The 13483-nt window shown below is 40.7% G+C and overlaps 1 protein-coding gene across 1 annotated transcript in view; it reads right to left on the bottom strand.

Moving 5' to 3' along the window:
• Nucleotides 1-12631, bottom strand: part of spon1a (spondin 1a) — a 55387-nt gene extending 42756 nt beyond the window's left edge. Inside the window, exons 1-3 of the mRNA XM_063476966.1 lie at nt 11990-12631; nt 10927-11033; nt 6478-6611 (exon numbers count right to left, since the gene is read on the bottom strand). Of these exons, the coding sequence (XP_063333036.1) occupies nt 6478-6611; nt 10927-11033; nt 11990-12221 (473 nt within the window). The 5' untranslated portion in view covers nt 12222-12631. The remainder of the gene's footprint in view (nt 1-6477; nt 6612-10926; nt 11034-11989) is intronic.
• Between the last annotated feature and the right edge of the window lie 852 nt (nt 12632-13483).

The following is a 13483-nucleotide window of genomic DNA, read 5'->3' on the forward strand; positions in this document are numbered from 1 at the left end:
AGGTGCCTCAGACCTTCTCTCCCTTTGAGATACTGTTCAGCAGGAAGCCACGGGTGGTGTTGGACCTAAAGAAAGAATACTGGGAGGAAGGACCCAGTATGGAAGGAGCGACGGTACTTGACTCATAGAGCACCATTATCCTTGGAGTTGGTGTTTGTGGCTGCCCAGCTGCCTCCCACGGCCACGCAGAGAGGAACTCCTCGGCCAGGGCTAGGCTAGGCCGGATGGGTCCCAAGCCTAAGTTGGGCAGTTGGGTGTGGTTGTGGCTCAGCTGCAGGGGAGGGGTGGAGCAGTTGGTTCAGGGTGTGGTGTCAGGAGAGGATGACCCATACAGCTGTTCTTCATCACCTGGTCATGCCTTCCCTATTTCAGTAGGTTACAGGGACCTGACTGGAGCTGTGCGATGTGAGAAGCCGGAGAAGGCAGCTGGAAAGCTGCGCAAGCAAAGCATGTCAGGAACAGTTGGAACTAAAACACCTGTCAATGTGTAAGGCTGTGTGCGTGGGTCCTTTATTCCTGTCACACCCACACTTCTGCCTGCCACTGTATACAATATGCAACTGACATTACTGTACGCTTCTATCATCTAAATGCCAAATGTTTCAATATTATACAATAATTACATTATTGCAAGTTTTACAGTAGGCTACTTACACTTGTATAAATGAAAACAGTTTAGATGCACTATATCAAAATCACAGCCGCCATTGTTTTCTTTGATGGAGCAAAGTGGGGCAAAATTCATTCCTTTGCAGTTTGGGGAAATTGGTGTCTTGCAGAGTGAGAGGATGCCTGAAAAACTGAAAGGAGTTTGCTTGTTTTCAAGAACAAGGGTGATGTGTGGAGCTATTTTAACTACAGAGGAATAAAGCTGATAAGCCATACCATGAATATACGGGAAAGGGTTATTGAAGCTTGATTAAAAAGAGAGGTGATGATCAGTGAGCAGGAGCATGGGTTTATGTCAAAAAAGAGCAGAGTGTTGATGGAGAACACTAGAGAAGGTAAGAAAGACCTACATGGTGCTTTTGTGGATCTAGAGAAAGCATATAATAGGGTGTCAAGAGAGGAACTCTATATAGTACTGAATGAGGAAGTCAGGATCAGCAAGCAAGTATACGAGGGTCGTGCCAGACATATAAGAAAACAGCAAGATAGGTAGGAGTGGTTGGAGTGTCAGATGAATTAAAGATGGGGATAGATTACATCAGGGATCTGCTCTAGGCCCCTTCTTGTTTGCAGTGGTAATGGACAAGCTGACAGGTGAGGTCAAGCAGCAATGAACTATGGTATTCTCAGATGACACTGTGATCTATAGTTAGAGTAAAGAGCGGGAGGCATCTAGAGCGCCTGGAGTTGGGTATATGTTCTGGAGAGAAGTGGGATGAAAGTGAGTAGATGCAAGACAGAATTTGTGTGAATGAGAGGGAGAAAGGTATAACCGTGAAGCTGCAAGGAGTAGAGGTACTGAAGGTAGATGGGATCAACCATCCAAAGCAACAGACAGTGAACAAGAGATGTGAACTAAAGCATTGCAGGAAGGGTGGAGTAGGTGGGAATGAGTATCAGGGGTAATTTGTGACCAAAGGATAGCAGCAAGAGTGAAAGTGAAGATTTACGTGATTATACTGAGACCTGCGATGATGTGATGATGTTTGGAGATGGTGGTAGTAACAGAAAGCCATGAAGCAGAACTGGAGGTGGCAGAGAAATCAGAAATCAAAATCAGAGGAACAGCTCAGGTTGAAATGTTTGGAGAAAAAGTTAGAGGCAAGGCTGAGACGGTTTGAACCACTGTAGAGATATGTATAAGGATAGTGAATATACTGGCAAAGGTTGTTGAAGATGAAGCTTCTAGGCAGAAGAAAAAAAGGAAGACCAAAGAAAATATCCATGGATGTAGTGAAGGAGGACATGAAGTGTGTTGGTGTGACAGAAGGGATAGGGGGAGATGGAGGCAGGCAATCAGCTGTGGCAGCCCCTAAAGGAAGCAGCCAAAAGAATAAGCAGAAGCTTCATATTGTTATCATGCTGGGATATTCCTCTTTTGCCAGGCTTCTAGGGGCTGGGAGGCATCTTGTCAGCCAGTGTTTTGTTATATCCACAGACATGCATTGTGCTCTCTATAAATGTTGTGTCCTCAACACTCTTGCATCCGCAAACCCACACTGGCTTAGCGCTTTCATCCAGCCATCAGGACTATGCATTCACAGTAGTAATCCTGACCAAATTCCACCAATCTTTCAGTGCTGTGCTGAAGAGAACAAGAGAAGAGAAAAAGGATTTTTTTTCTTGGACATAATCCACAGGGGCTGACAGGATGCAGTCTCCTTCACATTGTCCAAGTTGTCACAGAAACCTAAATTTCCACTGATTACCTCTTTACTAACTCTGAAGCACTTTTTTGAGGACATCCTGCAGCTTCAAATAATGTTTCAGTGGTTCAATCTATATCTCCTGATTATTGCTGGAAATGTTTTCTAAAACCTTTTTTTAGTTAGCCATTGATCTTTCCCCCTGTCCTTTCTCATTTCCAGTAGTTAAGTTCATTAGAAATCATGTCTGTGATTCTGTTCCGATGATCAAAGGTCTTCTAGCTTGCATCAGTGATCACAGGTCCCTTAACTCTTGTTGCACTGAGTTTGTACTTTCTTTTTTATTTCTAATGAAAATATTCTGTTTGCTAACTTAAAGATTTGGCAATTACTGAGAAGTTAGACAATTTGGGAACCTCTGACATTAAGATCATATTACACATGAGAGTACTCACTTCCCTCGCATCCCTGCTTGATGTAAGATTAAAATGGTATAAGAAGGTATGATTTTACTACCAAAATAGCCTCTCATATAACGCAGATGAACTGATTCAAGGTAAGTGACACCACCAGCGCTTCTCTAATTGTTCACACTTTAATTCAATCTCACCCCAATTCCACATATCTCCAAGAGATAGACGAGCAAACTCTGCCTCACTGCTCGCCCACTTTCCTGGACTGGCTAGACAATCAGGCCGAGTAATGCTTATTTAACATCCAATTTAAATTCTATCTTACTTTGCTGGATCCACACCACCGCCGATCCCAATCACCACAAAAGTGCACTGATTTGAAAGTGTGTGTGTACGAGTGTCTGTCTCTGGGTAGTGTAAGTCTGAGAGATTAACAAAAAGAAAAAGGAAAGACGGTGAGAAAGAGAGAAGCAAAGGGAAAAAAGGGGGGGGGGGGGAGCAGCAGAGACTACTGTTTTAGGACTACAACCAGCTCCTGCTACAACAAAAAGATGAAATTAATGAAGATCCATATTCTCAGTTGCAAGAAGAACTCACAAGATGCCTAAACATAAATCCACTCCAAGACAAATGTATTTACATTTAATTTCTGTAGGACTGCTTCCAGTGTTCTCAAAGCATCCTTTATCTGTTGTGTCATCTAACTGATGGAGCTAAACACACTCTGACAGCTGCATGTGGTTGTGACATTCACCAGATCACTGATATACTCAGACAGCTCATCAAAACATACCACACTACTATCCATATAGCATGCCAGAGGGAAATTACAAATAAAACGTCTCGCACCAACAAATGGAAAGAGACAAGATAGTAGCAAATTCAGTGGTGACAGCAACATATGGACTGAATTTAGTTATAGCTTCTGTGGAACCCAATCAGGTTGTAATCAACCAGAGGAACTACAGTCTGATAATACCACTGTGACTAGAGTACTTTGTGTCACTAGATACTTATGGGTATGGGTTTTGGGGTGCATTTAATTAGGACATGAACAGAAGCGAAATATTTTAGCTAATTAGCAATAGCTAAACATTTGGTGAAATCAAAAATAGACTAAAACTTGATGTATAAGGTGATTTCTGTTAGATTGGGTGTTCTGTTGAGAACAGTCAGGATAATATTAATGGATCAGATAGGGGAACATAATTGCAGTTTTATATTTATCGAGCCTTTTGTAGTCTCTTATGTTTTATTTCAAATCAAGGAATAATAATACACCAAAGTAATAATAGAGGACTAAGAAGAAAATCAACTCTTTCTCAGATTCTGACATTTTTTTAAACCTTTTTGGTGTCTAACTAGGTTTGAATTACGATGGCTAGTAGCAATTATTCCCTTAAGCTCAAGGGAATAAATAAATAAAAAACTTATTAAATGATTATCTCTCTCTTGAACACTGTAACACGTATATAGCAGCTTTTTATTTTAAGCAGCCACTTTCATTAATAACGGTCATTATATTTGCTAATAGGCTCATAGCACTCTGCAAGGCCTATATATCTATGCATCGCTTCTGTATAGTATCATTTTTAGTTAAACAAGAGTGAGACACCAACAGAAACCCAGCAAAGGAAAGTTTGGTTTTGATTTGAGCTTATGAGAAGGCTAAAAATAAATGGTAAGATTTTTAAAATGAATGCTCTGAGTTCAGGAGGTAAATGAGCATCCTTGCCTAACCCTATCATCACGGATCAACCTTTGAGAAACCCAAACCACCAAGCTCAGACTTTCCATCTAAAAGACAGCAACTGCCCATCAATTATACTGTAGCAAACCACTCACGAGGAGCAGGATTTCCTGGTACATGTGAGTCAGTTTCTATGAGACAGACTTGTGCACACACTTGTAAGTTCATGACCAGATGTTTTTTTATTTGTCTGCTTGTTTCCTTGTTTTTTTAAAGATGACATTTTACCAACAGCATTATTGAAAGGCAGCTACCTTCCCTGATATGGAGAAAATTAAAAGCAAATATTTACCCTATGCCTGCATTGGTAATGAAACTTGTCTACTCTAAGCTAATCTAAGATAAGAAGGTATTTCACATTGTTATGTTGTTTTCTGCTGTTCAGTGATTATACAGTATGTGCCTGTTTATGCACAAATGTTTTACTGGAAGTTGTGCAATATAATAACCACCAGTGAACAGCAATGTATCTCCCTCTAAGAAGTTTTTCGTGCAGGGACTTTCACATAAAAATTTTACAGAGTTTCACTTTTTATATCAATAAGACTGTACTAGGACAGTCGCTGCATTCGAGCAGAGTGGCATATGCAAAAACCTTGTCATCATTACTGCAGTCAGGGTGAAGAACAGAGACAAATACCCACTGCCAGCCTGTAATTATGATTTTCACAGACATGTGTTCTGAACAGTAAGCTTCTTACTCTCTCCTTTCCGCATTGTCTATGTGCTGATAGTGCAGCGACATCTCTGCACTTTTAAGTATCTCTTTCAAGGCTGTGCACTCTGTCACACTTTAAACTGTTTCCTTTATCTATTAAGTACCAAATACAATTCAACCATTATCTCCCTGGCCTCTACAGGGAGAGCATACATATCGTGGAACGTGACCAGCCTTTTGAAAATTGGGATGACAACATATAGCGAGGATGAAAACAAAAACAAAAGCAATTTTTAATGATTCCTTTGTAAATAAACAATGATAGATGTAGATCACACACCAGAGAAAGAGCATACAAACAGTTAAATAATGCATTTATCAGAAGCCTTCGTGAACCGCACAGACCCTCAGTGCCTTTCCACTTCATGCACTCTCATTATTTCCCCGCAGTGAAGTACAGGATTAATAAATGGATTTCTGTCATGATGTGTCCTCAGCTTAACATGACTAGTCTTCTGTGTTCAAGTAAGCCCAGAGCACTTACAACAGCAAGAAATAAGTGGTGCATATCAGGTATAAAACTACTGAAGGTAATATTTAGTTTATCAAGCCAAATGAAAGGATTTAGTTAAAAAAATTAAACTAAAGTCATTGCACTAAATCAATCTCTTTTAAAAATCCTAGTTCTAAATTATCTATATAAAATCGAAAAGCTACTTACTTGAGACTTGAGGCTAAATTTCACTTAGTATACTTGTATAAATATTAATTCATTAGATGTGGACTTGAAATTAAGAGAGAGCAAGACAGTTGGTAAAAAATATCTTATTTAAATATCTGAAGATATTTATAAAGCTATATTAAATCAGGCAAAGCACAGTAAGTACAGACAGTTACAGAGTGTCATATTTGGATTCTGTTTGCGATGGTTGCGGTGCTGTGGGGGTGTGAGTGTAAGTGTGTACACACAGGAGAGAAAGCACACACTGTACTGTTTATAAAGGTGCTCCTCTGCATTTTTTTAATTATTGCAAAGTTCCTTGTGACAATACAATAACAAAGCATTATGTCTGCCTGCCTCAACAGTGAGTTTCTTGTTCCGGGTGCATATTTAAACTGCAGTTGGTCCCGATTCTGCTTTGCAGCCTTAACGTGATCAGCCTAGCTTCAGCTTACATGAATCAGTTTCACATGAGTAATACATCTGGAGGATAACCTGCAATTACCCGTATTTTTGACAGAAGGCTGGATATGTAGACTAAATTTGACTATTGTTTTCATTGTTTGAGCTGAGAGCTTGACTCTGCTAAGCAGGCTGACCAGCCGTTGCTGTATACATACTTGAGAAAAACACAACCGGAGCCACTAGGGGGTGCAGTCCAAAACACATGGATACTGGTCCTTCTGCGAGGAGTGCTCTCTGTCACTGCAGGGGGGCAGTTGGTCATAAACTGTGTTTCCTCTTCATCAATTATCTGTAAAGCATCGACACACAAAGACACAAAGAGATCAGTAATGAGTATAAATGCATCAGACAAGATGTGACCGAAAAAGAACTGGAAACACTTGCAGGTAATTTTCTTCACTTGATGCTGGATCGCACAGATACATTTTGTCGTATCATGATCTCACAAACATAATTAACAGCTGAACTGAGATTAAACACACTTTTTTTGTAAACATCAGTTGATTCAGTGAATCGTGTTAGTCTTAAACCATCGGTTATCTGGTCTTTAAACACGCTTTAGTTATTAGAGAACACATTTCCAGCTTTAATAGTTACTGTAATGAGTTTAACAGCATGTTGGCTGAGTGGTTACTGTTGTTGAGGGTCCGTGGTTTAAACCTGTGCTAGATGTTGGCCCAAGACTCTCTTAAAAATAGGTTTTTAATCTTGGGGACTTTGCATTTTTAGATAGATACATAGATAGCCTTTGAGGGTTTCATGATAGCGTCAAAACACAAAAAAGGAGCAAAACCTTCTTCCACAGAGAAGATATTAAAAGATATTTAATGACAAGCTACAGATATCATGGAAAAATTCTCTAAGGCTGACGTGTTTGGATTAAAGAGAAAAGGAACACTTAAAAAACATAGACATGCTCAAAGCTATCTCCCAAGGGTGGTAATGTGGGAGCTTAACGGCTTGATATACATGTCTGATGTGCCTAAACAATTTTTGTTCTCTTACAACAGGACAAATCGTGGCTACAAACTATGCAAGAGCTATTTATAGAAGATGTTGTGAGCAGGTATGCTGTTTATAATAAAGTGGCATCAGGATGCCAAACCTACCGACTGTGCTGCATATTTATATATTTTCTGATAAACAGAAGCAGTAGAACAATCTATTTTACTGAGCGGAGAGATGCTTGTGGCAGTTGAAACGAATCAGCAGTTTTGGTTAAAGTAATAAGCTATTGAAGGCTCCACCACCGGGGGGGCTTCTCCTCCCTGGATAGAGGGGGGTCACTATCTATCATGTCAGCCAAGCTCATGTTGGCTCCCCTGGCTGTACGACTAGCAGGCAAATGTTGGCCACTGCAAGTCTCAACCTTGATTCCAGAATTTTTTCTGGCATCAAAGCACAGTGTGAACATCCCTGTGGGTAAGCCAACCAAGCTCATAAAAGCTACGCACACCAGGTGAGGTTTCTTGGCCGAAGCAGAGGCACTGCATGACGTGGGGCACAGGCGGGATGCAGTTACTTTAGCTTTCGCTTCTGATGTCTTCAGGTCATTAAAAAAAAGTCCCCAGACTTGAATTAGGCTGAAGAGTCCAAATCCGTGCTCCCCTCTTTACTCAGCTCCACACCTGAGATATTAAGCACCTGAATGATTTTAACTGTTGGACAGAAAATTAGTTGAGTTGGCTGCATGAGAGAGCACAACCGCTGAGACCAAGGATCTGTTTGATAGGAAGTGACATCCGGGCAGTAAAGGCAGGGAACTTTCTCACTCCATAAAGCTGTCAGCAGAGAATTTCCTTTGTCATGCCACGTTATGAATGAGTTCCCTTTGAAATTGTGTGTGAGAGAGTGTGTTAAGAGTTAGCCGGAGAGTGAGAAGGGGAGTCCGGGAGCTGTGTGTGTGTGCATGCCATCCATGTGTATGCAGCCGATCGTGGCCTGAAAGATTACACACCCCCTCCCCTCCATGTTCCCATGGTTTCTAACAGGCATTCTGGGCTGCCCTGAATGGACTACACCACATGTTAAAAGCAGAGAAGTCACATGGGACTGCACTGAACACCATCTGCAAAAAGAAGCAACTAATTTGCTGCAAGACAACCTATGATCCTGTTTTTTTACTCCCTCGTTTTCAGATCTTCTGACAATAGCTTGACAATGGCTGCTAGGAAAACTAACAAAACGGGACATTCCACTGCAAGACTCGAGTTGCGTTTTCTGAGTTTATGCAAGAGTTTTGTGTCAAAGAAAGTGCTTGGCTCTATGCTATGTCATGGTCAGAGCCAAACATCATTCAGCAACAATCTAAAATAACATAGGCGCTGCAGAAAAGTAGCTGCAAATGGCACAATCCGCCACAGAAATTTCAAAACACATCCTGACAATTCCAGCCCACATATAGCCACACAGCCACATGACAATTTGCCTTTTCTTGTCCTATTATCTCACCCTGCTGAGAAGTAATGTCTCATCAGACATCGCCAGGGTTCCCTGCTGGTTTACACTCTTGCCAAAAAAACACACATAGACACACAGTGGCAGCTGACCTCCCCAGAGAGCTCAATAAAAGTGCTTTTCATCAAGTCGGGAGCTGTCCTAAGACGGCTGAGATGGGGCACACCAGCAGATTTCAAATGAGCTGTATGTTAAATAAAGCCTAAAGCCTCTGTTGCAGCTTTCTTTTTTTCTTTCTTTTCCTTCAATTCCTGGGAGCTGGTCCACCCAGAGCTCTTTCACAAAGGAGCAATAGTGTGTCTGTGCGCGCGTATGTGTATATAGGTTTCTGACATAAGAGACGTAAAGCATGAAAGACTGACTGAGCAGGTGATGATAGAGACATATCTCTTTAGACAGCAGTTTATTTTTACTGCTCTGTCACAGACTGCTTGCAAAGACAGGTGATCATCTGCAGCCGTGAAAGAGACCTTAAACTTCTAAAAAACCCGGCAGGAGTCCAATCAAAAGCAGGTCACAGTACTGACACATCTGCTCTTTTTACTTCTAAAGTGAACATCTAAAAGGCAATGATCAAACATCTATCCATTTTAATTTTATCTATTATTCTCTGTGCACTCAGCACCCATTCATGTGTTGAGCGATGTGAATGTCATTTAAATGATGCAGTCTGTCCTATATTAACTCTTGACGTTTAGCGCCCCGTCACTCCAAGCCACACTCCGCCATATGGCTGAGGGACGCACTCGAAGCTGGCATTAAAGAAAAACGTCATGAAATCAACTGCAACAACAAATACGAGAGAAAAAAAACCTTGGTGGTGTTGATGCTGGGTAATGAGTTGTGAGGTGCAGACAGGACAAAAACAACGTGTTCCTGTCTTTATGTCCTGTCATATTCAAGGCTTAGGTTCACAAAGAGTGCCACAGCATTGCAGTAACTGTGATCAGAGCAGCCTGTGCACTGCTGTGTGAACCTCTCTTCGAACCGTAAAGGTTTAGTAAAATAGCGGGTTTTTATGTAAGAAACAGTTAGAATGAACAGGTTTGCAGGAGGCTAAACAGGAGAAAGCCAGACATGCTGTTAAACGTTCTCAGCAGGAATATGGATTTGGCTATGACTAAGACTGAAATGGGTTTTTCTTTATTATTATAGTATATTAATGTGATATAATGGCTTTATTATACACCTTATTAACTATAATCTAGGATTTTTATGAAATATTTATGAAGCTAAAATCAGTTATTTTCTTGCTGAGTTCTTTCCAAATCCTCTGTCATCTTATGCAACCTTTAAATCCTAGACATTTTTTAAACTGCCATCCTAACTGCACACACACACACACACACACACACACACACACACACACACACACACACACACACACACACACACAAACCTGATAAGGATAAGCAGAATAGAATGGATGGATGGATGAATTTTATCACCTTATAGTGTAGTTCCTTTGTATAGTATGAAGTAACATAGACTCCATACAAATTATTAGAAATACACATGAAATTTCATTAACTATCATGTCTTTTCCCTACCACTTGTCTGATCACGCTGCATTACAATTACACAGTCCTCACATATTTGGCCATTATCACATGTGCATAGCAGCACCAGTTGCCTTGCCTTTTTTTCTTTCACACTCTTGGCCCCTCTCTGTTCTCTTCCTCCTCCCTACAGTACTCCAGCTGGACCTTCTTGTATAAAAGGTTAATTACCCTCTCATCTACTTTGTTGTACAGTACCTACATACATGCCTACTTTTGAATAGATGGCTTCTCAAACTCTACACACACCTTCCAGCAGCCAAAGCAAAGCATAGCTCAAGGGAAGATTTGCTGAGAGTAGGCTCCTTTCACATGCTATATCAAGCCTTTTAGAGGAGGTGAGGTGAGAATAATCACACTTTGACACATGTGAAGACAGGAGGGCTGTCTAAGGAAAATATCTGTCTCTCCACTCATGTCATGCACAGTTGTTATGCTAGATGAAGGATGGTATGAAGAGTACAGGCGTGGCAAAATATGCTGGCTAGTATTAATTTAAAATTTGCTGTGTCCCAATTTAAAAAGTATTAATCAGTGAGAAATTTCTAATTCATAACACACGGCCATATGTGTTGGCTGTTACCATACCTCAAAATTCCCAGCATAGTCCTCGTCTTTGTCACCTTCTGCACCATCCTTCAGGGCAATAAGGGTGAACCCTCTGAAGTAGGAGGGGCTGGCTGCAGTCACAGTCACTACATGGAAACAAAAAAATATTAGAAGACAGCATCACCTGACAGGGAACAGCTTAACTACAGTCCTTCTTCCAAACACCTGATTAAAGTGGGTTAAAATACCTGCTTGAGTAGTGTTGTATGTATAAATAATACTATATATTTTAAGCTCAAATATATAAAGGACAAGCTAAAGTTAATGTAATTTGCACATGGCCTTTCTCAGATTGTCAAATTATCCAGATTATGTTTAGGATGGGATTTCTGCCCACTTTTACAATCAGTCACAACATCAAAGAATGTTTGAGTTACTCCAGAAAACTGTAGTTGCTGTACTCGGCAACTTAATTTGTGTCTTTAGATATTAACAAATATTGATTTAAACTGAAGCTAAATCATTCAAACATTTAAAATAATTCAGTTGTCATTTTGATTGCTAAACAAAAATTTGTTGGAATTAAAGCAGGCAGCGATGATCCAACTGCAGCGCAACACATTGTCGGAACCAGAAGGGCAGGAGACTAGAAATCACAGAGCAGATGGCACATGCCCATTTACTGCACCCAAAAACTTTCCTTTTAGGAAAAGAGAGAGAGAGAGAGAAATCCGGGGCTGGCTTTCGAGAAACTTGTTAAGTATGGAACACAACACCAAAAGCACGCAAGAGTTCATAGAGGGATTTAGCTTTCTCAGAAAAAGCCTTCTTAAAATTCTGATCATACAAAACTATTTGAAGCACTCTATTTGCTCACAGATGTTCAAATCAGATTTAAAATGATCTCTCGTTACTCTTTTAGTAGTTAAAATACACGTCTGCTTATTGTGATTGTGGGTAATCATCTTAACGCTCGCCCCGCATCAAAAGTAGATTGTGCAGAAACTTATCTTAAGTTTGCATAGTCTGCTGACTGTGGCTTAGAGGCAATGCACAGGCACAATGGAAAGCAGCGTACTACGCGTATATCGCTAACACCAACCTCTGTATGTGCTTCCTGGGTGATAGCTCTCCGGGTCTCCTTCTACCCGGAGCCGAAACTCGCTGTTGCCCTCTTTCCTATTGCTCTGAGCCCGTAATACCCGACTACAATACCCGTCCGCCTTCCCGCCTCTGTCAGAAGGCTCCTCGGTGAATGCAAACGTATTGCACGCCGCGGTGGAGATGAAGCAAAGCAGGAGTACAAAGCGTGGATGTAGTCCGGTTGCTGTCATTTTGCAGATTTGCGACAGCCAAGTTAATGCTGAAAGAAATCTTGTCAGAAGAAGAACTGACGCTTGCTTCAGCTTCTCCTTAACGTGAAACCAAGTTGCCAACTGCTGAAGTACACTTCTGCTGTGCTAGGAGGACAGCTCCATCCCGGAGTGAACGGGAGAGAGAAGTGAAGATTGACTGGGATGTGCTCTGCGCTCGCTCTACAAGAACGGCACACTGCGTGAAGCTGGTTAAAGTGAACAGGGTAGCAGGGGTCCGGGTGGAAAGCCAAGCGCAGAACGAGCGGTGTGTAGCTGTCTCCAGGGGCACAGCTATTTACAAACCGAGTGAGTGATGAATGCAAAACAAGAGAAAAAAAAACAAAAAACAAATTCTTGCCAATGAATGTTTACGCAGAGGAAACGCATTTAACATAGTTGGACTGAACTCTCGTGCGACGACTGTGTGTGTGCGTGTGGCGTCACTTAAGTGCCTTAAGAAAGGCATGTGCACCGTGACACAGACAAAGGAAATAACAAAGCATGCTTCACGGTTGTCAAGGTGACAAATTTGGAAAGAAAGAAAGAAAAACTTTAGTCACAAATAGCTTCTCTGTAATTGCATTGCTCTCTATTTTCTTGAAACACAAAAGTTAAATGATAAAAATTATAATGTTTGTACGTATGCCTTTTTTAATGCTTGGGACAAAATCCCACACTGTCATTATAAGCAAAACAAGAATAGATATAGATCTTTTCAGCACTTCTCAGAGACTATTGATCCCCCAGTAACATCTGAAAAACATTCACCAAGCAGAAGCAACCCAGCTGTAGTGCCGAAACCTGTTAGCTCCACATACACACAAGTAGACAATGATTAATTTTTGATAGCAGTGACCCTACATATTTACTACATAGATACGCAAATATGTAATACCATTTCCCATGGAGCTGTCTGTTGAGATGGCAGTTGGTCATTTAGTTTGGCCACCATTTGGTACAGACTACAGTCATTTAGTGTTTTGCTCAAACCCATCACGACAATATTTTAATTAATTACACAACAGCAAAATGTTCCTACACAAAATTGTAGTGCTGTACATATTCAGTTTTCTTGCAATTCTTAGGATAAAGTACATTGGACTACAGGTTTGTATTGAATACCAGATTGATTTGTTAATTTTGATTGAAACTCAGCTGTTTCTTTTGTCTGTATTCTTTTATTTTTACTTGCTATATCCATACTCCTGCTCACTTTTTACACTTTTAGTTCAAATTAATAA

Source organism: Pelmatolapia mariae, linkage group LG1, assembly GCF_036321145.2.
Source record: "Pelmatolapia mariae isolate MD_Pm_ZW linkage group LG1, Pm_UMD_F_2, whole genome shotgun sequence".
Lineage (NCBI taxonomy): Eukaryota > Metazoa > Chordata > Actinopteri > Cichliformes > Cichlidae > Pelmatolapia > Pelmatolapia mariae.